At 30.1% G+C, this 27,511-nt stretch overlaps 2 protein-coding genes across 8 annotated transcripts; one reads left to right on the top strand and one right to left on the bottom strand.

Moving 5' to 3' along the window:
* The first annotated feature begins 1,308 nt into the window (after positions 1-1,308).
* On the top strand, positions 1,309-18,629 carry LOC119601545 (protein groucho). 7 transcript variants are annotated; one of them, XM_037952537.1, is made up of 15 exons: positions 1,338-2,155; positions 2,217-2,512; positions 2,683-2,777; positions 9,448-9,511; positions 9,597-9,641; positions 9,712-9,849; positions 10,336-10,368; positions 14,492-14,698; positions 14,761-14,856; positions 15,466-15,522; positions 15,699-15,881; positions 15,950-16,224; positions 16,285-16,958; positions 17,027-17,226; positions 17,295-18,629. In XM_037952537.1, the coding sequence occupies exons 2-15, from the start codon at positions 2,369-2,371 to the stop codon at positions 17,400-17,402; spliced, it is 2,319 nt and encodes a 772-aa protein (XP_037808465.1). In that variant the 5' UTR covers positions 1,338-2,155; positions 2,217-2,368; the 3' UTR covers positions 17,403-18,629. The 7 variants fall into 7 exon arrangements, with proteins under 7 accessions (XP_037808469.1, XP_037808465.1, XP_037808467.1 ...); XM_037952540.1 differs by having other exon boundaries at positions 1,339-2,155; positions 2,217-2,404; XM_037952541.1 differs by lacking the exon at positions 10,336-10,368 and having other exon boundaries at positions 1,309-2,155; positions 2,217-2,404.
* An 887-nt stretch (positions 18,630-19,516) lies between these two features.
* On the bottom strand, positions 19,517-22,534 carry LOC119601547 (exocyst complex component 8). The gene is made up of 6 exons (XM_037952544.1): positions 22,318-22,534; positions 22,065-22,220; positions 21,671-22,001; positions 20,837-21,612; positions 20,253-20,782; positions 19,517-20,188 (listed from the first exon to the last, which is right to left on the bottom strand). Exons 1-6 carry the CDS (start codon positions 22,367-22,369, stop codon positions 20,003-20,005), a joined length of 2,031 nt encoding a protein of 676 aa, XP_037808472.1. The 5' UTR covers positions 22,370-22,534; the 3' UTR covers positions 19,517-20,002.
* Positions 22,535-27,511: the final 4,977 nt, after the last annotated feature.

The following is a 27,511-nucleotide window of genomic DNA, read 5'->3' as shown; positions in this document are numbered from 1 at the left end:
TCAGTGACCGGGAAAGATAATTGAACAAAACTTTATATATATTATTTATTAAGATGTATATAATCGATTAGCATTAAAGAAATTGTTTTTGCTTTCGTACGTAGGGAACTTTTTTGCAAAAAAAGATTGCTAAGTCATGGTCAAAAATTAAAATTTTTAAATTTAAATATTTTTGTTTATATGAGAATAAAATTATTATAGTCAGCATAATTTTACGTTAATAAGCCATATACAATAAAAAATAATTATTTCATCAAAATCGGCCCAAATTTGTTAATGTTACAGGGTCCACAACTATTTCACATTCAAATTTATGAATAAAGACACATGACTCTGTATTTGAAACTTACTTTGTTGTTTAGGTAAATTTTTTTCATAAGATACAAGAATATTTATAATTCTAATAATAAAACATAAAATTTATAATGAAACTTAATTTTTGTCCGATAACTGACATATAATTTTTATACATACCGGGGTCTGTTGGGTATTGATACACGAGGTAAAAATGGAAAATCGGTCATAAATCGGTTTAAAATGGAAAATGTATAGAAAACATTACTTTGAAAGCATAGTCCAAATTTCAAGTAGATACGATATATAGATCTCGAGATATATCACTTCAAAAAAGAAAAACATGCCCAGGAATGTGGGTATTGACATAACGGTTAAGAACTAAAAAATTGGAACCATGATTTAAACAAATTTTAAATTTTAACCTTTTAACCCTTTAAAGCACTTGGAAACAATTTAACCGCAAAGTTGATATAAATCGGAAAAACACTACCCATTTGAATGATGCTCTATATAATTTGAGAAATAACATATGAACATTTTTTTTGTGTTTTATATCTTTCTGAAATGCTTATGTTCAAAAACAGTTATTTTACTTATTTCTTGCAGTAAAGTAGAACAAAATAGTCGAATCAACGAAAGTTAATGTTCGATTTTTCAAAAGTAGAATCAAATCATAAAAAAAACGAATTGTGTGTAGTGTTTGACAAATTCATTTATCGAAGTGAAAGCTGCGTAGAATTTGTCAAGATTTCCGATAGAGTTTGACAATATGCCACACATTTTACATGTGTAATTGATATCCTGTTACATGTGTAATTGATATTTATTTCTATAACAGAGCAGTTCAAAAACACACAACCAAGTGCAGGCAGGGTTTTAATAAAAAGCATAAAATGAGTATGATGCTTTTTATTACAACCCTGTGTGAGTAAATACGACTCTAGCAAATTCTTACATATTTTTCGAAACTTGGCATCTCTGATCTTTTATTATTTTTTTCTCATTCTCTTTGGGTTTATCTTTTAATTTCTTTTGTCATCATCATTTTTCATTTTCAGCGTCATATTCGGCGTTGGCCAGGAAAAATTTCAGTCGTTTTTTTGGAGAAAAAATTTTTGCTTATAGTTTTTAAACGTGTTTAAATATTTAATCATGGAAAAGTGGAGAGTTCTCCATGTAATTATGAAAAGTTACTATGAATGTTTTAAAAAAATTAAATGAAGTATTCGTAAATAAGTTTTAAAAATTTTGCAAAAATACGCATGTGAAAAAATTAGCTATAATATCCGCCATTGTGAAGTTGAACAACGAAGTAGAAAAAATATCAAGAAGAACGAAGAAGAAGACGACGACAAAAAAGGCTGGCAGAAAATAGAAGAAGCTTGGCTGGTGATTGCGCACACGCGAAAAATTGTGCAAAATAATAAAAATTCAATAAAACGTGAAAAAACTACTTAATTTTTGTGAAAAATATGCAAAATCAAACGCCGAAGTAATAAATAATATAAATTGAGTGAAATTTTTTGAAAATCTGTGAAATTAGTGTACCAAAAACACGCGAGGAAATTAACTGACAATAAAAAGTGGGCAGGCAGCAGAACAGCAGTAGCAGAATCGAAGCACCATCACTACATATTAAACTACATAAAAGAAGAAAAGACAAGAAAGACAGCGGAGTCCCCCCTGGTTAGAAAGAGGTGAAGAAGAGTAACGACATCGACATCTCAACTTACGACGTCTACTGCAGTAAAACGATAACCGACCTACGTTGTCGTCGTTAACGTCTTTTGAAGAATAAAACGAAGGAACAGGAGAAGTATTGCTTTACGGATATTGTTTCTTGACTCGGGAGGTGGAGGTGTGTGCCTCAAATATAATGAAAATAAATTTCCTATAAATGAAATATTGTTTGATTACAGATCGTCGAACGTAACATCTCTATTGGCCCCATATACTCCCTCATCCAAAGTCGGCATCATCTGCCTCTGCACAACGTTTCTCCTTCGACAATAGTTTATTTCAAAGAGGCCCTCGCCATTGTTTTACAATTTAGTACTTCACAAACAAAAAAATGTATCCTGCACCGGTGCGGCACCCTTCGGCGGGGGTAAGTGATATGCAAACGGTAAAAACACACTCACACACACTCAACCTCAACACACATCCATCTTCTACTAGTCACACTCCCACTCCTTCCAATTTGCCACCCATTCATGTAAAAATCAAAAACTACAACAATTTTTGCACAGCACTTCAAATGTTTATTTCTAACATGCCATTATCCTTATTTTTTTCTTCCACTTTTTCTCTCTCTTTCTCTCTTATATTCGACCTGCTGCTGACTCCTCATTTGTTCGATTCGGGTCTGAATTTTTGTGGATACAGGGTCCACCACCACAGGGTCCTCTAAAGTTCACCATAGTTGACACATTGGAACGTATTAAGGAGGAGTTTAACTTTTTGCAGGCTCAGTATCACACGTAAGTAAATATTAAATACTTTTGTTTGTATTTTTATTTGTTTTTAGTATTTGTTGTGTACAAACAAAAACAAACACACATTGTCGGTTGGTTGGTTGGCGGAATGGCTTGTTTGCTTAGTCGAAGGTGTAAATATTTGTTTTTCGTTTCTTTTTGTCAACAATTGCACTTACATATTTCGTAACCTAAACTATAATTTAAAAGGATTAAATCGTAGAAATGTTAGTAAGAAGTACATATTTCAATAATATTCCATATTTGTAAATATCAGTCAACATTAATTAGAGAGCTATAAAATAATAGATAAAACATAATAAATAATAGATTAAAACAGAGGTATTTCATGAGTTTTTATAAATTATGTATAAACAAAACAATGAAAATAATTATTTAAATTCGATGTCAGCGATTTCCTAAATCTCAGAACTAGATATCGTCACCTGAAACGCAAACGGCCCTAACTAACCAAAAATTCAAAATCGATTTCATTGTTGATTATAATGTATTGCATCAAAACAAATGTCCACACAAAAAATTGGACTCTTCGACGCCATTGTCAACTATCATAACAACTGATAGGTTTCACTATTAAACAATATTTTTATTTACTACAAATAAATCGCGTTGATAGAAACAAACTTTTCAATTTCAATAGTTTTTTGCTTCTCCTGTAAAATTTTAAAAATGTTAGATAGGGCCGTTTGCGTTTTAGGTGTCGATATATTGGTCTATCATCATTCTCAGCTTTTAGTATTTAAATTTATTGCTTCAAATATAGCATGGGCTCTCTGATAGGGCATTCATTCAATAACTAGAATGAATACCCTGTCCAACTACTTTTTACATAATTATGCATTTAATTTTTGTATTTCGGTTTTCAATAAAATTTTTCGTTTTATGGAATATGTGCTGTATTTTGTAATATTTGTGATATTTATTTTAACAATTTTTTAATTCCTCCTTTCATGGTTCGTAAATGTATTTTTATAAGCTACATACCTTAAAACAGCTTGAAAATAAAGTTAAAAATTTTAAAAATATGTTATACCAATAGTTTTCCTCCCCTGAAGAGAGACTTGTATTTTTTAAGAATTTGAAAATTAAGTTTTTATTTTAAATTTGATCTTTACTAAAAAAATCCGGATATTGAAAGGCGTTCGATTTTAGAAACAGTAAGAATCCGATATATGAGTGTAAAAAATAAACCACATTCTTTCAAAATTTGAAGTAGAAGAAGTCGTTTGTAAAGTATGACATCAATTATTTTTTGCTGGGATGTAATTAGTAATTTTTTTTCTTAGTTTTTGTAATATTTTTAAGGTCAAATTTAGGAAGCATGTAATCTAATTTTGACCTTAAAGACTTTCTATAATTTGAATGAATAAAAAATTTGTTGTTACAGTTTTTATCTACTATTCGTCGATTAGATATTTGATAGACCTATGTTAATACACTTTTGAATGATTACAATGAATAACTTTATAAGTTTATTAAGAAAGATAATTTATAACAAGTATTAAAAAATTTCGAACTTTCAAATTTCATTAACATCCTAAGAAATAATTTATTAGTTCCAGAACTAGCTCTAGAACGTATGACTATAACCTGTACTCGTTCTACTTTGGCGTTGAGACCAACGATTTGTGTTAGAAATTAACACCTTCGGAAGTGATTCTGTGCAAGTTTTATGGAGTCGACACTCATTATATGGAACATTTCTGGATCGAGTTCTTTCATCAATGATTTTTTTTTTTTTTCGAATTTGTCACCCTCGTAACTAGTTTTACGGAAGCTTTAGAGAACATATACGCCTTCTTTAAAACATTTATTTTCTCAGATTGAGAACAATTGTTTGAAAATTTGATTAATTACAATTGATTCAATTATACATACATAAATTCCTGATATATTGAGGTCACTCAAACGCCACTTGTTTCTGTTATAAGAATAAATATATTTTATTTTTAAAATAAAATTACCGTCCGAGATACTAAATACGGGGCTAAACGCTATTTTAACAGTTAATTTGTTATTGCCTTATTCATAATAAAAAACTAACTCTTAACTAAAGAGCTGCTATCATTCTATTATGGGAATTTAGACACAAAAAGGTAGCAGCAAGATAGTTAGCAGCTCCTCAAAGTTTAATTGCAACATTTGTTCCCTAAAAAGTCAATTTCAAAATGACAAAGTTTGATGCTTTCTTTCAACCGTATTAATGTATGATTCCCTAAATCGGGTAAACAAAAATCATTATTTGTTGCTTCGAAATTGTGTAACAGGCATTAAATATAGAAAATAATATCATTTGAAAAAAAAAATATTTTTATTTTATATTCATTTATTTTGTAATATTAAGGCCAAAATAACAAATAGTATTATATAGTAATAATAAAAACCTGAGATCAATAAGTAGTAATATAAGTAAATATAAATTGTTAACATTAACAATTTTTGGAAAAAAAATCTAAATATAAAAATTTTTAAAATATACGAAAATTAAAATAGGAAAATATAAAGATATGCGGAAAACGTAAAATAAATATGCTCTAAAAACTCTAAATATGCCATCGATGCCAAAATTCTAAAATTTTTATCCATTAGTCCATGCATTTGCATATTTTGATTTCGCTGGTTATAAGAAACTTGCTGCTGAACGATTAAAATAAATTTATTTTATTTTTAATTTTTTATTGGTACCACTATATAACTAGTGCCAAAGAACTGGTTCCTTGAAAGAGAACGAATTCTGGAAGTAATGGCGTAATCACTAGTTTTTTTTTTTAATAAAACTTCGAATTTTGGAACTCACTAACAAACTAACAAACAGCTTCTTGAAATTTATCGAATTCATAAACGAAATCGATTTGAATGTATCCTACACAGAAAAAACTGAAAAACGATTTCAATTACCAAAACCTCGTTTTCAATTATTTTATTTTTTGAAGTTCAACCTATAACAAAAATTGTATATTCAATTACTACTTATAATTGATTTCGAACACAAAATTTTTATTTTTTTCTATTTTTGTTGTTGTTAAATATGTATTTGATTATACATTTTTGTGAATCAAATACAAAATGAATTGAACCCTTTTAAAATTTTTGATTAATCGTTTAATTGAAAATTTTTTAAAATTAATTTTTTCTGTGTATATTTTGTAGCAAACTTGAATGTTTGTGGCATAGCAAACAAATGAGGTTCTTTTGCATCATACAAATAAGTATTGATGTGCTTATTTGTTGAACCTATTATTTTAGATGTAAAGGGTTTTCGTACACTGAAAAAAATCCATGCGAATCGTTCGTTGTTTCGCACCACGAAATTCTTTCGTAATATATACGAAATTGTACGAAATATTTTAGTACAATGCAAAATAATTAATTTACATAAATTTAAAAAAGAGAATTTTGAATAAATATTGTAAAATTTACGAAATATTAATTTATGCAAACATTTTTGTTTATTTTAACATAATTTTTCTAATTTTAGTTCAAAATTATTCTCCACACGAATTTTTAATTTTTTTATGAAAATAATTCGTGAATAATATTATACTTTTTCTTAAATTTTATAAAAATATTGTACTTTTATTTAATTATATTATTATATCATTGTGTTTAATTTCGCTAAAATTTAAGAAAAAAGTATTACGAAAGGCTTTCGTACTTTCGTAAAAATAGAAAAGGGTTTTATTAAATAATATTTCGTATTATACACGAAATTTTTGTATATAATACGAAAATAGAAGTTACGAAATTTTTTGTCGTAAAGTTGAGCATAGATTATTTTCAGTTTATAAACGTTCAAAAGCCTCGCAAACTGTGCAATCTGTGCATTTTCGATTTTACGTTGAAGTTGTCATAAATTGAATGGGATTTTACTTCCACGACTCTGATACATACAATTGATCGCCTATTTGAACTGATAATTTTAAACTAAATTTTCTCTTCTAAATTATACAGATAGCCATTTCTGCAAGTTTGCACACATGTTTCATGAATACTCTTATTATTTTTTTTTAATTTTTAAACGTGAATCTGATACTTACACAGAAAATAATCAATGTGTATGAAAATCTTTTACTAATTATTATAGCTGTTTTAGGAAAAGGCTAAAGCTTTGTTAAATATTAGATGTAAAAGGCGACAAATACGAAATTTTTATAGTGGTCTCACATTTTCATCAAATATGCCCTTAGTGTGATCTATAGTTCAAGGACTCTCTTTAGAATTAATGATATAAAAATGCGTTAATAAAAATAAGTTTGCTGGGAGAAGAAGAAACTACAGAACATATTAAACAAGTATTTGTATTGGCCTTTGTTGTTTATTTGTATTTGTTGTTGTTTTTATTTTTGTTAACGTAAAAGAGTTTAATTCAAAGAAAACTGTGTCAAATGTGTGTTTGTGTGTATTATTGTTATTATAAGCGCCTTGTTTGCCAAGCTAAGGATCTTTTCAGTAGAGGGACAATTATTTGGCATACACAGTTACATTAATGCAGAGAATCACGAGCGTATTGTCGAGAAGATGAGCGAAAACAATCATAAAAACATAAAAAAACAAAACAGATTCATATACAAAACACAATACCCTGCCAGCAACTCAACTAACTTTAAATGCATTAAAAGCCGACTTTTTCATCAACTAGTTATGGTTGATTCTTGGATTATTTTTAATGGAGCCAACTGACTATTTTAACATGGTGATGTCATACGCAGTAGTCAATTGTCCGACTCTGCATGACTTTTCAACTAGCTTAAAGTTAGTTACTAAAAAATTAGCTTAAAGGTAACTCTTTATTAACTAACTTAAAGTTAGTTGCAGAAAAGTCAAGCAATAGTTTTCTTTTGAATTCCCTACTGTATTAATTAATTATATTTTAATTAAATATATTTAAAATTTAACTACTAGTTATCTAAATTACATTTCGGTTTAATACAAGTTCTGATATTAGTTCGTTAAAATTAATAGACATCAGTTTTCTGCAGGGGAACTAATAATAACACCGGTACCCATAAAATTATGAATGATTTGTTCATTATTTCCATGATTCCCATTGATCCAAATCTAAAATAAATTTGAAAATGTTTTGTGTAATGTTAACTGTTAATGTATTATATTTACAGTATTAATCAGCAGAATTTAGAATTTAGGGACCGAGTTTTAAAATATTTAACCTTTTATGATTAATTTTTCCAATTTACTGACTCAAATTTCACAACGTATAGAAGAAAATGACAAAAATGTAAAACAAATTCCAAATAATAAAGAAACATGAGAAAACATGTCGAAACAAAATGCTCTCCAGATAATTTTGGGGTACTCCCGCATTATATGATAGTTAGCTTGTAGCTAGTCTTTAAAAGTCGGTTGTTTACGTTAATAAATACCAAATTTTGGAACATTTCTGCATTACATTGTTGTTCGTTTATAGTCAGTCTACTAAAGTTAACAAATAAAATCATAATAATAGAGAAACAAGAGAAAACATGTTGAAATACAATTAATTCTCTCCAGATAATTTTGAGGCACTTCTGCATTACATTATAGTTAGCTTGTAGTTAGTATTTAAAAGTCGGTTCTTTACGTTGCCAAATACAAAATTTCGGGACAGCTCTGCATTACATTGTAGTTAGCTTATAGTCAGTCTGTAAAAGTAAACTAGAAGTGAATTTTTCTCGTAGTCGACTACAAAATTGCTGGCAGGGTAGGTATAACACACTTAGGTCTGTCTTCTTCCTACACAAATAATGGAAACAAATACCTACACATTCACGTGCAAAACACTCATTTCAGTTTGTTGCTTAAATCCGTGAAGATTTTAAAAATGTTCTTGGTTTGAAAAAAGCAAAAAAAAAAAATCTTGTAGAAAAAAGCACCAAATGAACCTATAATTGTTTTTATAAAGCCTTTTGTATGACTTACTCTCATTGTGTTGTTCGATGTTTTCTTTTCTGATGGTTCTTTTTTTCTTAAAAGTATGTAGAAGCTAAAGTAGCAGCATCCAAAACCAGTTTGTTATTGTTCTCTGCTCTTTATAAAAATTCTGCAGCCTCAAAAAAAAAAAAAAAAAAAAAATAAATAAATAAATACAAAGATGAGTTGTTGTTGTGTTCTTAAATGCTTTTAATGCCTGGTTGCTTGTTTGTGGTTAAAATGGAAACAATTGAAAGTCTGAATTTGTGTGTCAAAATTACACTTTAAATAAGTTCTTAGTAAAAACAGTTTAGCAAGTTTATATAAACGATATGAAATGACTCTTTATGAGCCCTGGTGTGATTGTGGCTAAAATGTAGGATAAGTCTGCATGCACATTTATATCACAAAAAATAAAACACAAACCACAAGAGCATAGAATAATAATATATCCACATATCAATTGTATTTTGCCGCAAAATAAGGCGTTTTCCTTGACTAAATTTTTGCCACGGGTTTACAGCGAATGCCACTAACTCAATTTTTGCATATAATCAGCAATTTTTATTGATCGGAAAAGAGATTAGTAATCTAATACCGGAAATAATATCCCCTAAATGTTGAAGTTTTAAAATGTTTTAGGTATAATCTGGAAATAGTGCATTATTTTGTATTCAATATTTCTCCATAATAAAGCAGTACAGATCACATGCATAAATACGTTTTTTTCTATTTTGTTTTCTTACAGATTGAAACTTGAGTGCGAAAAATTGGCAAATGAAAAAACTGAAATGCAACGTCATTATGTCATGGTAAGAATATTATTTAAATTATATGCCATGAAATAATAAGAGAAAATTAATCTAAATAATTTGTAATGTATCCTTTTATTTATAGTATTATGAAATGTCGTATGGCTTAAACGTAGAAATGCACAAACAGGTATTTATATAAAATTCTTATTATTCAACTCTTTTTTAATTTTTTAATATTTTTTATTTTATTTTTATAGACGGAAATTGCCAAACGTTTAAATACTTTAATCAATCAATTGCTGCCCTTTTTACAAGCTGATCACCAACAACAAGTACTACAGGCCGTAGAACGTGCGAAACAGGTTACAATGCAGGATTTAAATCTTATCATAGGGGTAAGTTTCAATAAATAAGATTACATACTACATACATACTCAACTCTTTCAAGATATATAATTGAATATTATATTGAGCAAATTAAATTAAAAACAATTAACAACAAAGTCGTTTCTATATAGTAATCATATCATTAAAACTACAATTTGAAGAAAATTAAAAAAAGACTAGAGGAAAGAAATATATAAAAAAAATTTAAATTATAATAAAAATATTATAATATAGCTCATTTTCATCATAAATCAAAAGAAGTATTATTCAACAGTAAAAAAATAGACAGTGAATTTCAATTTATTGCAATAATTTCTTATGTATTTCTAAAATGGTGATTATCTGTAGAAACGAGTTTAGTTTGTGTAAATTGGTTTGACAGCAGACTTTATTCCGTTAAAATTTTGTTTATTTTAAATATTCAAAGAAAACTATTTATTTTTCAATTAACATAAAAATTTTGACACTGGTTGCACCTTTAACCATAATTGTAGCAGCAACATCAGCAAGGAATGCAACAACTTATTGTAAGTTTTTCCTTTTAATCTAAATTTATGTTTTCTTAGGACTAATTATACAATTAATCAATGAAATATGCAAACATTCGCATATACATACATACATATGTTATTGGGGACAAAACATAACACAAAAGATCTATAGTCTATATAAAAACTAAAATAATGGCGAAATAAAAATAATACTAAAATATTATATCCTTTTAAAGATCAAATAAATATTTCCATAAATATTTTCGATAAATAAATTTAATATATTTTTGTCTTAATTAATAATTAATTTTCTAAAATTACATTTTTGTTTTAAATCATTATACAACCATAATGGTTGTGTTACGGTTTTAAATACCAAAATATACTTTCTAACGGATGAGTCTTTCGGCTTTGAATCGATTTAATTGATTAATTGTATATACATGTACTTAACTTTATAGAAAAAATTGGTTTATACCTTTTTAAGAATCACCATCACCAGCTTTTTATTTAAAATATCCTATAAATATATTTCTATGTTATTGCATTTATAGTGTTGTCTGCCAAATTCTAACAACAATGCTTTTGGGTCATCCCATTATTCATCCATCCAGCCATCTAAATAAATAATTGTACATGCAAAAACACATTTTTTGTTTGTTTTTTTTTATCATTTTATCTGCTGTCAAATCTTTTTCACAATGTTTTAATAATTAATTTGCTTCCCATTTATCAGTCTAATATTAGGTGCATTTTCAGCAAGTTTGTGATATGAATGAAAAAATCATCATAACTTTAAATGGAATTCTATAGTTATAAATTAAACTTTTTTTTTGAAATATTCTAGATAGAACTAAATAGTATTTGTGTTACTGAAGTAAATCTGCTATTTTATTATGTTTTACCGATAAATGGTATCAAATGATTCCTTTCACATTTCAAAATTAAATATGAATAATGAGTGCTTTGATATGGTGTTTGACATTCATTGTAAGTTACAAATTTACTAACAGAACCCAACTATTATTTAAAAAAGTGAAAAACAAAGTTATGAAAAAATCTCAACGTAAAATATCTTAGGATTGTAGTATGCAAGCTGTCGTCGTCAATAAGCTGGTACCGCACAGTGTTAAATTTTTAAACTTTGAACATAAATAAAAATATTTTTATAGAAATCTTAAATGAAGCTATAATTTTTATCACACATATATTATTGTAGTACATGATCCATTTAGGTGATCTCAAAACTACTTCCCAAAAAACATTATTGGAGTACATGATTCGTAAGTATGGATTACATTATTTTTTAAACAACATGGTAAATTGCCTGTATTATATAGGACCACGTTGCGGATCATGTACTCCCATAATTTTAGCATGAGAGTAGATTTGGAATAACTCTGATGTGATACACGGATGGATTACGTGGTACTCACCTAGGACATCACAATGTTTTTTCAATATAGGGTGACAATCTTCACACGCATGTGCGCAATAGTCACAGTTTTGCAGCGTATATCCTAGAATGAAGTCAATTTTAGATATTGAGAAATATATTAGAGAAGCTCTTTTTAGTCGAAAACTCAAATGACGATGTCCTTGCTGGGTCCAACTTTTTGTCAACTTTTTTGGCCAATTAATTTTTCATTTACATAACCGAGCCCTTAGGGCCTTATATAGCTAATTAAAGCTATTAACTATATAAAACTACAAAATATACATATATGCATATACATTCGACTCTCTGTATGGAAAGCAAAAACGTGTTTTTGCTACCCCTCTCAAAATTTACCTTGCTTTGTTTATGATGATTCCCAAAATTTTTTAAGTCTAGCGATGACCGTTCGTGAGCTGGACCAAATTTAAAAAAGGTATTTTTGAATTAATTTTTTTAAATTTTAGTTTTGTTTTGAAACATTATATCCAATATTTGAAAGGGGTTTGAAAGCCGCGTCCAATGATGTATTAATCATAAATAACCGTCTGCTCATAATTGTCATATTCCAAAAAAATTTTAATTTGTTAGATTTTTCATTAATATAAATAAAATTAATGCACAATTTTGCACACCACTAGACGTGATTTTTCAAATGATACCACATATTGTATATTTTATTTAAGAAAAAACTGTAAAATATAAAAAAATAACTTAAAAGGGACTTTTTTGTAACCGGTCCAGCTCACGAACGGCCACCGATAGACTAGAAATATTTTGGGAACCATCATAAAACTAAACAAAGATTTTTTGAAGCTGGGTAAAATATTAAATTGAACATGAAAAATCGTGTCCCCCATAGGATATTTTTTTGAAAACAGTCCAGCTCACGAACGGACAACACTGAACCAAAATATTTTTTGAAACATCATATGACATAACAGCGAATATTTTTTGTGCGTCGGTATAATATACATACATTCAATTTGAATTTATCTAGGGTATAAGAAAACTTTCTTAAATCTCTAGGCAATCCGTTCTACTTTTTAGAAACTCTAATTTGAACGAAATTTTCCACGCTGAAGATGAAACTAAAAGATCAATATATTTGATTGCTTAAAATACCCATGGAACAGCATTTCAAGGGATCAAATAATGATCCTGAAGGCTTCCATGACTCCCAGATGTGCTCCTGCAATTAAAATATGGTTATGCTATGAATTATTATGTTATCAATCAATTTAAATAATGTTTATAAAGAAGTTGCTTTAGTTTTTCCAATTTAAATCTTGTACCATAAAAATTTCGGAATTTTTTTTATTATTTTTTAATGTATGTATATATGTACAATATTTAAAACAAAAAGCAATTTTAAAATATACTCAGCGTGGAAATTTTTATAAACAATCCCACACAAATATAACATTAGTTGCTTTAGTTTCGGCCACTAGTGTATTTATTATGCATCAATCGATATAATTCGGCATTAGTTAGTTATACATATGTAATCAGATATTATATTGCAGAGTGAATATCGGACTATATTTGAACCTAGCTACAATATAAGTTTCCTTCAGAAAATTATTTTAAAGTTCATAACAGGTTCATAACATCATGTATTTAAAAACATATTTTGTAATACATATTTTCTAAAATATTTATTCGATTTACAAAAAAAAATGTTTCTTATGATAGGTAATTATCCCTATTCTGCATTTCGATTACGTTTCCGCATTCAGTTATGTTACGATCGAAAATTGGTATTCCAGCAAAAAACGGAGTCTTAAGAAAAAGAAGAAGCATTTCCATTTTATTTCAATTCTTTACGATTGTGTGTATTCTGCATTACGATCGTAACTACGTTTTTGTAAGTTGTTATTTTAGTGACGGAGCTTCGAATCAAAATGCAGAATACCAAAGTTGCCAAACGGAGAAAATTTCGATTCGAATTGAAATGCAGAATAGGGGTGAATACTGTACTGTACTGTAATGTCCGTACAGAAGAAAAACAGTTAACGGATATAGCTCTAAAATATAACGGTGCATTAAAATGAGGTGTATAATAAGTATAAGGAAATATTACAAAATATGTTTTTAAATACATGCTGTACAAACAATTGTTTGAGTCAGTGAATGTGTGTTATTTATTGGTCCTTGTTTAATTCTGAGAAGAGTTATTTATGTCTGACTATTGAAAGCACGACAATTGCTTCCTCGAAGTTTTCATTAATTAAAGATTGGCCAATGGTTCAAATTAACATTTAATCGGAGAGCTTTCCTGGGGAAAAACGTTTAGTTGAGTTCACAATTTTTAGCTGAATAGGGCTCAGATCGAAGATTTAATTTTCGAATAAAATCTTTTTATTCGATTTCAATGTATGTTTTGGTGACGGGTACATATCTACATATCGCTCATTTAGTCGTTTCGATCAAAATGGCCTTGAATGTTTTATGACGTTTTACTATTTTTTAAATAACAAAATCAAGGGATTTTAAAAATTATTTATCTAATATTCGTAAAAACATTAGTTTGTATTCTTTTTTTAAAATTTGATAAATCTGTATGAATGGCTTTAGTATGAAGCATGTTTTGTAGCCCTCAGTTGAAAAAAAAAACGAATTTCATACTTGTAAGATACTAATAATTAAATTCATGTCTAATTAAAAGTAATGTGTATTTCAAATGTGAACGCAAATTAATTTATAATTTTGTTTCAATGATAGCAACAAATACATGTGCAGCAGGTGCCAGGAGGTCCTCCACAACCAATGGGTGCTTTAGGGCCACTTGGAGGCCCATTTGGCGCATTAGGAGCATCGATGGGTTTACCACACGGACCTCAAGGTTTACTTAAAGCACCGCCAGAACACCACAGACCTGATATGAAACCAGCAGGTCTCGAGGGTCCAGCCAGTGCCGAGGAAAGATTGGTTAGTATTTTGCGGGTAAAAACAAATCCTATAAATTTCTAAATGTACATATTCTTTCACAGCGCAATTCGGTTTCTCCTGCCGATCGTGAGAAATACAGAACACGATCACCACTTGATATCGAAAATGACTCTAAACGTCCTAAACAGGAAAAATTGGTAAGTATTTATGAAACAAAGTATGTACATATTACTTAAATTATAAACCACTCTTATAATTTTTGTTTTGTTTGTTTCTAACAAAAAAGAGTGTAGAATTTCAGTAGATAAATATTGCAAAAAAAAAAATTATAAAATATTTTGAAATTAAACAAATATATTAAAGCTCAACTCACCATTAAATACGAATAAAATTAATCAAATCAAAGATTAGGTAAAGGTTTTGTTTGGCTTACTTGTTCTCTCTCTATATCTTTTCTGTCTATCTCTCTCTGTTGTTGCTCGCTACAAATCAGTTGTATTTAGCATTATAGTAGTATAATTAGTTAATAAAATTATACTTAATTTAATCTTAGATTCATTACCTTCCTTACCCCTCCTACATTTTCCAAACGCTTGAAAAATATATTACTTCTTCTCCTTCTTATCACTAGCTAATGCTACTAAATAATTTTATTTAACCACATTTAAATAAATAGATTATAAATATCGCCATAAGTTTAATTTCTAGTTGTAGTTTTTTTTTTTTTTTTTTGAGAATATTAAAAGTGATAAAAGTGTACGTTCGCTTGTTAACACATTTTATTTTATTTTTCAAAATTTTTCCAGGAGGATGAAGGAGAGAAAAGCGATCAAGATTTAGTCGTAGATGTTGCAAATGAAATGGTGAGTTGAGTTTCATTGTTAAACATCTCTACTAACAATAAGCAATTAAATCCTTAAATTATTCTATTGAAATGAAGCAAATCTTTAATTTGATTTGATGAAGCAAAACTATTAAAATTATAGAATTATTATTTATATGTAATTTTATATGTAATTATATGTAATTTATGTTTAAGGAATCGCATTCTCCAAGACCCAATGGGGAGCACTTGTCTATGGAGGGTCGCGATCGGGAGAGTATAAATGGTGAACGATTAGATAAACCAGGCAGCAGTGGTGTCAAACCACCGACAGATAGGCCACCATCACGTTCAGGCTCTAGTTCATCACGGTCAACACCCAGCCTTAAAACAAAAGATGTAAGTTCTGTAAGTTTTGTCAATAAGTATGATGAGGTTCATTCGTGTATTCTTTTCTATTGATTAAGATGGAAAAGCCTGGAACTCCGGGAGCTAAAGCTCGCACTCCCACTCCAAATGCAGCGCCACCAGCTCAGGGCGTTAATCCCAAACAGATGATGCCACAAGGTGGTCCACCACCGGCTGGATACCCAGCTTCACCGTATCAGCGCCCAGCTGATCCTTACCAGAGACCACCCTCCGACCCGGCTTATGGTAGACCACCACCACTACCTTATGATCCACACGCTCATGTTCGAACCAATGGCATTCCACATCCGACTGCGTTAACCGGTGGAAAGCCGTAAGTTGCCCAAATCTGAGTTTGGAAAAAAGCGTGTTTAATATTTATTCTCATTTTTAGTGCATATTCCTTCCATATGAATGGTGAAGGAAGTCTCCAGCCTGTTCCCTTTCCTCCTGACGCCCTTGTAGGTGTGGGCATACCGAGACATGCCCGTCAAATCAACACTTTATCACATGGCGAAGTTGTTTGCGCTGTCACTATATCCAATCCCACAAAATATGTATACACCGGTGGTAAAGGTTGCGTTAAGGTGTGGGACATTTCGCAGCCGGCCAACAAAAGTCCTATTAGCCAACTGGACTGTCTGCAACGTGACAATTATATTCGCTCAGTAAAACTTTTGCCAGATGGACGCACTTTAATTGTTGGAGGAGAAGCATCAAATCTATCGATATGGGATTTGGCCAGTCCAACACCTCGTATAAAAGCTGAGTTGACATCATCGGCACCGGCTTGCTATGCCCTGGCTATAAGTCCCGACTCGAAGGTGTGCTTTTCATGTTGTAGTGATGGCAACATTGCTGTCTGGGACTTGCACAACGAAATTCTAGTGCGTCAATTTCAAGGTCATACAGATGGTGCTTCTTGCATCGACATTAGTCCGGACGGTTCTCGTCTATGGACTGGCGGTCTCGACAATACAGTTCGGTCATGGGATCTACGCGAGGGACGCCAGTTGCAGCAACATGATTTCAGTTCGCAGATATTCTCATTAGGATATTGTCCAACAGGTTCGAATTTACCCGCTTAATATTTAAATTTTATTATTCCATATTATTAATTATCTCTCTCTCTATAGGCGATTGGTTGGCTGTTGGAATGGAAAATTCCCATGTCGAAGTTCTACACGCTTCTAAACCTGACAAATACCAACTGCACTTGCACGAAAGTTGCGTGTTATCGTTACGTTTTGCCACCTGTGGCAAATGGTTTGTATCCACCGGTAAAGACAACTTACTCAATGCCTGGCGAACACCCTATGGCGCAAGTATATTCCAGGTACGATCCATACACCCTATAATCAAGTGCGAGCAAATAATTAAACATACCTATTTTATTCATTTCAGTCCAAGGAAACTTCATCGGTACTTAGCTGCGACATATCAACTGACGACAAGTACATTGTGACGGGTTCCGGAGACAAAAAAGCCACAGTTTACGAAGTTATCTACTAATGGGTTTTCGTACATCTATATATATACATACACATACATATATTTTTCATAAGAATCATACAAAAAATATTGGTGGTTTTCAATTAAAATTGCTCGTTTTGTATTTGCTTCTTTTTCCTTCTTGTTTTTCTTCTGTTCTTTTTGTTGTTGTCAAATGGCAACTTTTTGTTGTTAAATTTGGAATTCTTATGTGAAACGGAAAGTTTAAAATACGCCCGAAAGCTACAGAATAAAATTTTAATAAAAAATGAAAAACATCAACAAATTGAATCATGGGATATGAATAATTAATAAAATACATCCTTTTATAAAAACACACTTATATACACCACACACATACACCCAAAAAAGTATAAGCATCAACATAACAAACAACAACATCTTGATTATATATAGAAGTTCTTTCTTAGATTTAAGTATTTAATAAGTCTTTAATAAACCTAAAAAAAAAACAATGAAAAACCTTGAAAATTAAGAAGAAAACTGTATTAAAAATGGAAAAGAAACAAACATTGATCCCTAAATCATCCAGCAAAAACTTGGAAAATAAACAAAGCAGCAACAACATCATAATCTTGTAAAAATTAAAGAAACGACATGAAAGTTTTAAATTAGTGAATCATTTTAAATTTGCACTTTTCTTAAAAGAAATAAAAAATAACTCATTTTGAGATAATTAAGAAAAATTTTCAACATTAACAAACAAAGCAATTTAAGAATTTTCCACTTACTATATTCTTATGCTCAAAGAATGAAGAAGAACGAAATGTTTGTTTATTTCCAGAACAACAATGAAAAACAAAGTTTTCTTAATTATTTTCTCATTGGAGTTTAATTTGTTATTTTCCTTTATATTTTTTTATTTTGTAACTTTAAATTGTAAAACATTAAAATAAAGTTTAAAACAAAATTTATTATACATAAAACAAAATATTTTAAATTTTAATTCTTAAAAAAACGAATAAATTTATAAAAAGTATATATATATATAAAATTATATTAAAGAAGAAAGTTAAAAAGGAATACACACAATTTATGCATAATGCTCTAATAATTAAGTCTTAACAATATACATAAATACAAATGAAAAAATAATAATTTATAAATAAAAATATATTTTAAGTTGTGTAAAAGTGAAAGAACTTAAAATTTCATTTCGTATTAATTTAGAGGATACCGAAAAATAAAGGAACGATGATTATATTTCATAAACAACAATAAAAAAAACTTTAACTACATTATACAAATACTATATGCGAGTATATAGTAGTAGTAGTAGTAAATCGTAAAACAAATCAAATTAATCTTCACGTATACAATTTGCACTTTTCAACACAATCCCATCCTTTAATATCCTTTTGTTCCTTCATCTTTATCCACGTACACCACTTGTTATAATTTCTCTAGCCTTCGTTTCTTTTTATATCGGTAGTAATTATTAAATGCAAACTTGTTTGTTTAGCCGTTAGTTTACAATTAGGAATCTAATATAGATACATAAATATATATAATATATATACATACTAATATAAATATTAAAGTTAAGAGCTAATAATTTTTCAAAACAATGAGAGTAAAACAAAATTCATTAGTAGTATCTATAAAAAAAAGCGATATATTTAATATTTATATACAAGGATTTGTCTATTTTTCTAGTTTTGCTTTTAGCTCTTCCCCACCACACTCCAACATTTAATGATTTATTCTATAGTTTATTTACTACGCTAAAACTGTATTATATAAATGTTTATCAAATTCTGTTTTGAAGTCTTAAAATTATAACAATGTCTAACACGTAATTACATATGTACATAAATGTAATTACAGCGGCCTCTGTTTTATTTTTATGATTTTCCCATAAAATGACCATTCAAATTATAGAGCCTGTTTGGAAATGCATCGCTGAGCTGCATCCGATGCACAGCTCAGCCGAAATAGGCATCATAAAAATGTGCTAAATGAGTAGGTAGTGCTCATTTGCATATTTTTTAACGAAAGTATTTTGTTTATTTATAAAATGCGCATCAGAGAATTTGCAAAAGCATCGCAAACTAATTATCAGATGCAGAGCAGTGATACATTTCCGAACAGCACTATAACCTTTCAAAAAAGAATGGAAAGATTTGCAAAATTTCTTTATTTTTCGTATTAATTGAACAAAAGAATCGTAAATGAGTAAAATACAAAAAATAAAACAATACATTAAATTATTAATGGTATGAACAAGAAAACAAAATTAAATTTAAAAAAATAATGTTTTAATTCATGTGGTTATCTATGTATATAATTATAAAATAATTATAATTAATTATAAAAAACAAAATGGTAATAAATAATTATAAATGAAAACACAAGATTTAATTATAATGATCAGAAAGGAATAAAACATACGCTACGTGTAATCTATATTGAATGTAAACGTTATTACATGCTAAATAATTATTGTTATACAACCCACGCCGCCCAACAGTAAATATTAATCAGGTTTGTATCTTTTTAAATTTATTTTTAATGATTATATTTTAGCAATACTTCACATCTATTAATAACACTGTAAGATAACTTTTTCTTACAGTGTAATTAAGTTTATTCTTTTGATTTTAAAATACATCAGTTTGATAAACGCTACGTTTTTTTGGAATGGGAAGAGTCTGTTGATCGCGCATTTGATTTTTTAGAATTTCTAAAATATTTGCATTGCTTCCACTGATTTGTCGGAATTTTCCAATTGATATTGGCAATAATTCCTCAGTTAGAAACAGCTTATTTTTCATCACAAAGTTTGGCTGAAAATATAAATGAAATTACTTTAACCGATATCAGTGACGTGATAAAATTCTGTGATCTTACATCTACACTTAAGCCAGAGAGTGGTTTAAGCGATTGTTGGGATTGCAGCAAGTCTCTAAGAAGAATCTGACAACTTTGAGAGAGAGCTTCACTTTTAGCTAAGTAACCGGAATACTGGGTTAATTGCAAATAATGCCTCGTAAAGTTCACTGTAGACTGAGTTAAATTTATCCAAGTGTCGCCTGTTGCGTGAGGGCGTAAGTTGATACCTAAAGCGTCCAATTCTAAAAGCAAACGTTTTAAATTAGATTTTGTTTGTAGATTATATGGTTGCCAAGCGTCTTCTGTTCGGCCTATAGTTTCCAACAATCGAATACGTGAGTCATTAATTAATCCCACAAGATCGGCGCGCAGCAGGCCTTCCAAATGGTATGAAAGATCCAAACCAATTTCCGTTAACTTTGCGCATGGTTTCCTTACGCCCTCTACACATTTAGCAATGGCTTCCAGCTGACTTCCTTTATTGAGGTAATGCTTCTTCAGCTGGCTGGCAAAGTATTGCAGTTCAGCGTTACACCACACAACAAGGGCTACAATTTCATAAGAGTTTAAAAGTTATTACTATAGAAGTTTTTTATACATACCACTAACACAAGCAGGTTGCGTGTCAAAAGAGGCTAAAAATTCGCAAGCGACTTGTGCCAAGTCACAGAAAAATAGCTCGGATATTTCAGCGTTATTTTTTCTTGCCTCTCGTTGGGCAGTACGCAGTGCTATAGAGCATACTTTTAATAAAGTCCCACAAGCTTGCCTGGCTTTTCCCATATTAACAAGAATCTGAAGGCAACGTCTAGAAGATCTTAAAGCCACCTGTAGGTTTCTGGCATGACATTTTGACAATTCTTGCAAGAGGACTTGCATTAATTGCTTCTCCAAGTGTTGGACTTTTGATTCGATATCAGAGGCATTATCAGAACCTTTACCCTGAGATAAGAATTCCTGGCAACGTTTGACCAAAGACTCGGCTTCTTCGAAATGCCGTTGGGCAATAAATGTTTGTATTTCATCCGTCGCGGTATATATCCAATCGGGACCATTGTTCCCTTGTAATTTCGGTTTTGGTTTGGCCTCTGTCGCCGTTAGATCCAATGATTTTACACTGGTTGGCGGAGTGTTCGCCGCCTTGTTTTTCGGCGGTTGAGGTGCAGGACCCTTCTTTAATTTTTTTTGTTGTTGGTCCCATTTTAGAGCGACCTCAAATTGCTCTATCCACTCAGCTTTTCCAGCTGGCGTAATGCTTTGAAAAATTTTTGAACCATCCGGAGTCATAATATTAATTGCATTTTTAACTCCATCCAAGTCCTTTATATTAATCACGGCGAGAGTTTTCGGATTGTATTCGGCCACAAATTCTAGTCTCCTGGAATTAATTATTTAATAAGATCAGCGCTATTCCTTCAATCTTTATAGATACCCACTTATCGTGTTTAACTTTGCACACTATGAGAACATCGTTGAATAAGAAGAAAAACACTCTTTGAATTGGTCTATAGTCATTGCCGTCTAACTCGGTTAGAGCTCCTTCGTTTAGAAATGTTTTACCTTCGAGGTTACCATCAAAACCCTGCACCATTTCCTTTACAGCGCGCGTCGTATGCATATTATCTGCTTCCTGTTGTGCTTGTGCTTTATTCTTTTCATCATCCGCTGTCTTATTAGCTCCGCCAGACTTTTCATCCGTCAAAGACACTAATATATTATGCTGCTCATTTAACAACAATGATAACTGGGTCATTTCAGATTCTAAGCCTATAAAAAAATTTCAATAGCGTACCAACTAATATGTTTAAAATTATTTTATATTAAACGTACTTGATATTTCCTTGGCAGTTTCAATAAATTGCATGTAATTTGCATAAACGGATTTCTTCAAAGTGGCTGATGTTTGATCGCTGTAGGCTTGGATCTCTTTTTTCCTTTTCTGCAAATCTGGACCTCCAACACATTCTTTGACAAGCAGCTTCGTATCTGTATTATAATTAGAAAAATATGATTTTTTTTTTGATGCAAAATTATTAAAATATTTGTTTATTAATGCATGTAAATAGAAAATATGCATATGTACATTTTTCCACACTAAAATTGGTGTTGTCAAACTCTTTCATTAAATCGCCCATTTTTCAATGTAATTTTATTATTGATTGATTATTTAAATAAGAAATTTGCTGGTTGTTGTTTATTAAAAGTAGATGAAAAATCCGAAAAAGTTTACTCCCACTTTTACGACAGACTCATAAATTGAACAGCTGAGTCCACCTGAGCCCTGCGCCGACAAATATTAACGGCGGCGGCGACTGACACTAAATATGTCGGCGACGGCTTAAAATCGACTGTAAGCCGGCTAAGTTTTCAACTACGTTTAGTTTTTAAATTTTCAACGATTTTAAATAAAAACGGAATCCGAGAGATCAGAAAGTGGGATTTTGGAAGCAAATATATTGTTTATAACAACAAAACAGATCAAGTTCAAAAGTTGTGTGAGAAATTATGCAGGGATGAATAAAAAATTCTTAAAAATTAAAAACAAATCCTCTCTCCAAGTTTTACGAGGATCTGCCGATATTTAACCCTATCCTCCATATAAAACGTAAAAACAATGATATTTTATTTGTTTATTTACTAGCTATACCCAGTGTACTGTGCTACCCTAAAAGCAATATAAATAAGAAATCCAGTTAAAGATTTTGATGATCCTAACTACAATGGTTTTCCAGATATACAATTTGTTACATATGGGAGATTCCACGCAAATTATTGCCATTTCTCTAAATGTTCTTCAGTAAAATTTGAAGATTCTAGCTCTAATAGTTTCTCAGATATACGAATTTTTCTATTTAATTCATATGGGAGCTCCAAGCCCCCCAGATGAAAGTCCGCCCCTTTTTCTCCAAAATGTTCAGATGAATATTAAAGTTCTTCGTGCAAAATTTGAAGAATTTAGTTCTATTAGTTTCCCAGATAAACGAATTTTTGTATTTAATTCATATGGGAGGTTCCGCTCCCCTCATTGGTAGTCCCCCAATTTATTACCCAAAATGTTTACATGGATGTTAAGGTTCTTCCAGAACAACATCATTTAAAGGGATCACAAAGAGATTGAAAAATATTCCAAAAGTTTCACTTTGAAAACATTATTAGAGTGTATGAAAACTCGCAACTCTAAAGGCAGACTATTCCTATTTTAGCGGTAATTTCTTTATGATTAAAATAAGTAAGGAGTAAGTGTTATATTCGGGAAATCATTTGTCGTAAAAAAGCAAATTTCGGAAGTGGTATATACATATATATATGGACTTTGATCATTAGATTAATAAGAACGTCACCGTGATTTTCGGATTAGAGACTTAAATGTGGAATTGTGTCAATTATGGACAAAGTTCTCTATAATTTAAAGTATTTTTTTTTAATTCTACCATAAATCTATCATAATGACAACTTTTGAAATGATGTATTAGCTATAAACTGATTTTCTGTAAGAGGGTTATATTGGCGGACCGATCCTCAAAATTTTATTTTTCATAAATGTAGGTTTCGGTTCCTAAAAATTTTTTTTTCTTCGACAAGATTTCATATACATATTTACATTACATATTTTCGTTCCAACAAAGTACGTAGGAAACGTTAAAATCAATTATTGAAGGGGGCAGGGTCAATTATGGAAATACTCCAGTTTAAATTTTCATTCACTCAAGTCCCTGATTGCTTAGTTTTATATTTTTAGGCTCATTATAATAGAAAATTTAAATAGTACAAGTTGAAGAACGAAAAAGTACCAAAAAGTCCCGTTTTATATGTTCTAACTTACTCCACGCCCTACAGGTTTAATTTCATGTCTATAGGTTCAATATTATAAAAAATTCAAAAAGTACCAGTCAAAGAACGAAAAAGTACTAAAAAGTCCCTTTTTATAGATTACTCCGGGCTCTACATATTTATTTTTATGTTTCTATGTTTAATTTTATGTAAAACTCAAAAAGTACCAGTCGAAGTACGATAAAGTTCCCCTTTTATAGATTTTCATTTACTTCAGGCTCTAAGTGCATAATTTCACGTTTCGAGGTTCAAATTTTGTAGCAAGCTCAAAAAGTACCAGTCAAAGAACGAAAAAGTACCAAAAAGTGCCATTATATATTTATATTCACGTTTCTAGGTTCATTATTATACAAAAACTTAAAATGTACCTTTTGAAGAACCAGGTTCTCACTTAATCGGGGCTCTACATGCTTTCATGTTTCTTATTATAGAAAATTCAAAAAGTTCCTTTTGAAGAACGAAAAAGTACCAAAAAGTCCATATTTATAGATTCTCAAGTGCTTAATTACATGTTTCTAAGTTCTAAGTCAAAAAAGTACCAGTCGAAGTACGATAAAGTACCAATAAGTCCCATTTTATAGATTCTCATTTACTCCGGACTCTACTTGCTTAATTTCATGTTTCTAGATTAAATTTTATAGAAAACTCAAAAAGTACCTTTGTAGAACCAAAAATTATTAATTTCATGTTTCGATTTCAATATCATAGAAAACTCAAAAAGTACCAGTTGGAGAATGAAAAAGTACCAAAAAATATCACTTGGTACTGGTGTTCCATATAACACCCCATTAGCTTATTTAGTGTTTCTTGAATAAAATCAACCCTTTTGTTACTTTTTTCCTCCCCATTAACGAAATAAAAATTCTGTTCCAAAAAGTTGCAACATCGTATTGGGAGCCCGTTATTATGTATTCATATGTATAAGTTAATAAACTAAAAACAATGTTTCATAAAAAAGTTCCAAAAATAGGTAAAATTTTCACCCCTTAAACGTCCGAATATCCAAAAAGTACTAAATTCATATTTTTATTTGTTCGTCAAGTTATGAAGGATTCAAAAATATTTTTTGAATGTTCTCTGGTTTAAAAGATACTGTTAACTGTTTTTGTAACTTTTCTAGTTTAGGAGATTAGAGGTTACCGAATTTACGTTTTTACCCTTTTTTAACCCCCAAAAAATTCGAATTTCCAAAAATCCCGTCTTATTGGATACATTTGGTGGGAGACCAACCTCCTGCCCAAATTTCAGCTCTTTAGCTTCAACCGTTTAGGCTCTACGATGATGAATCAGTCAGTCAGTCAGTAACGTTAGAATTTTATATATGTACTAGCTATACCCAGTGTGCTTCGCTACCCTCATCGTAATGGAATAAAATAAATATTATTGTAAATGTATATATATCTGTTATATCAAAAAGTCCCCTATTTAAATTTATGTTTATATATTCAATATTTTAGAAAACTCAAAAAGTACCAATGAAGTACGAAAAAGTAATAAAAGACCTCTTTTATTTAATTTCATGTTCCTAAGTTCAATATTATAGAAAATTAAAAAAGTACCAGTTGAAGAACGAAAAATTACCAAAGGGTCCCCTTTTATAGATTCTCATTAACTCCGGGCTCCACATGGTTAATTTCATGTTATAAAAAACACAAAAAGTACCTTTTGAAGAACGAAAAATTACCAAAAAGTCCTCTTTTATATGTTCTCACTTACTCCGGGCTCTACATACTTAATTTCATGTTTCTAGGTTCAATATTATAGAAAATTCAAAAAGTACCTTTTGAAGAACGAAAAAGTGCCGAAAAGTCCCCTTTTATAGGTTATCACTTAATCTTGGCTGTACTTGCTTAATTTCATGTTTCTAGGTTCAATATTATAGAAAATTCAAAAAGTACCTTTTGAAGAACAAAAAAGTACCAAAAAGTCCCCTCTTATAGATTCTCATTTACTCCAGGCTCTATATGCTTAATTTCATGTTTCTAGGATCAATATTATAGAAAATTCAAAAAGTACCTTTTGAAGAACGAAAAAGTACCAAAAAGTCCCCTTTTATAGATTCTCATTTACTCCAGGCTCTACATGCTTAATTTCATGCTTCTAGGATCAATATTATAGAAATTTCAAAAAGTACTTTTTGAAGAACGAAAAAGTACCAAAAAGTCCCCTTTTATAGGTCCTCACTTAATTCGGGCTCTACATGTTTAATTTCATGTTTCTAGGTTCAATATTATAGAAAATTCAAAAAGTACCTTTTGAAGAACAAAAAAGTACCAAAAAGTCCCCTTATATAGTTTCTCACTTAATCCAGGCTCTACATGCATACTTTCATGTTTCTATTTTCAATATTATAGAAAATTCATAAAGTACCTTTTGAAGAACGAAAAAGTACCTTTTATAGATTCTCATTTACTCCGGGCTCTACATGCTTAATTTCATGTTTCTAGGTTAAATTTTATAGAAAACTCAAAAAGTATCAATCGAAAGACGAAAAAGTACCAAAAAGTCCCCTTTTATAGATTCGCATTTACTAAGGGCTCTACATGCTTAATTTCATGTTTCTAGGTTAAATTTTATAGAAAACTCAAAAAGTACCAGTCGAAGGACGAAAAAGTACCAAAAAGTCCCCTTTTATAGATTCTCATTAACTAAGGCCTCCGCATGCTTAATTTCATGTTTCTAGGTTAAATTTTGTAGAAAACTCAAAAAGTACCAGTCGAAGGACGAAAAAGTACCAAAAAGTCCCCTTTTATAGATTCTCATTTACTCCGGGCTCTACATGCTTAATATCATGTTTCTAGGTTAAATTTTATAGAAAACTCAAAAAGTACCAGTCGCAGGACGAAAAAGTACCAAAAAGTCCCCTTTTATAGATTCTCATTTACTCCGGTCTCTACATGTTTAATTTCATGTTTCTAGGTTCAATATTACAGAAAATTCAAAAAGTACCTTTTGAAGAACGAAAAAGTACCAAAAAGTCCTATTTTATAGATTCTCATTTACTCCGAGCTCTACATGCTTAATTTCATGTTTCTAGGTTTAATTTTAAAGAAAACTCAAAAAAGTACCTGTGTAGAACGAAAAAGTAGCGAAAAGTCCCTTTATTATTAATTTAATGTTTCTATTTCAATATCATAGAAAACTCAAAAAGGACCAGTTGGAGAATGAAAAGTACCAAAAAATATCACTTGATACCGGGGTTCCAAATAACACCCCATTAGGATATTTAGTGTTTCTAAATTTAAAAATTTTATCTAAATTGGATCATTGTGGTTGAATAAAATCAAATTTCCCGTTTTTATCCCTTTTGGTACTTTTTTCCTCCCCATTAACGAAATAAAAATTCTATTCCAAAAAGTTGCAACATCGTAGTGGGAGCCCGTTATTATGTATTCATATGTATAAGTTAATAAACCAAAAACAATGTTTTATGAAAAAAGTACCAA

This window comes from Lucilia sericata, unplaced genomic scaffold, assembly GCF_015586225.1.
Source record: "Lucilia sericata isolate MDLA Ls3-8-SP2 unplaced genomic scaffold, ASM1558622v1 Contig000172F_arrow, whole genome shotgun sequence".
Taxonomy (NCBI): Eukaryota; Metazoa; Arthropoda; class Insecta; order Diptera; family Calliphoridae; genus Lucilia; species Lucilia sericata.
Note: the sequence above shows the minus strand (reverse complement) of the source record. Positions and strands in the feature narration are given on the sequence as shown.

Excerpts from the sequence above, each read along its gene's own strand:
- LOC119601545 (XM_037952537.1), top strand. The coding sequence starts at position 2,369 with ATGTATCCTGCACCGGTGCGGCACCCTTCGGCGGGGGTAAGTGATATG. Across the intron at positions 9,850-10,335 it reads ATTTAAATCTTATCATAGGG|CAGCAACATCAGCAAGGAAT; the intron begins GTAAGTTTCAAT and ends CCATAATTGTAG. Across the intron at positions 10,369-14,491 it reads AAGGAATGCAACAACTTATT|CAACAAATACATGTGCAGCA; the intron begins GTAAGTTTTTCC and ends TTTCAATGATAG.
- LOC119601547 (XM_037952544.1), bottom strand. The coding sequence starts at position 22,369 with ATGGGCGATTTAATGAAAGAGTTTGACAACACCAATTTTAGTGTGGAA. Across the intron at positions 22,221-22,317 it reads CAATTTTAGTGTGGAAAAAT|ATACGAAGCTGCTTGTCAAA; the intron begins GTACATATGCAT and ends ATTATAATACAG. Across the intron at positions 22,002-22,064 it reads AACTGCCAAGGAAATATCAA|GCTTAGAATCTGAAATGACC; the intron begins GTACGTTTAATA and ends ATTTTTTTATAG.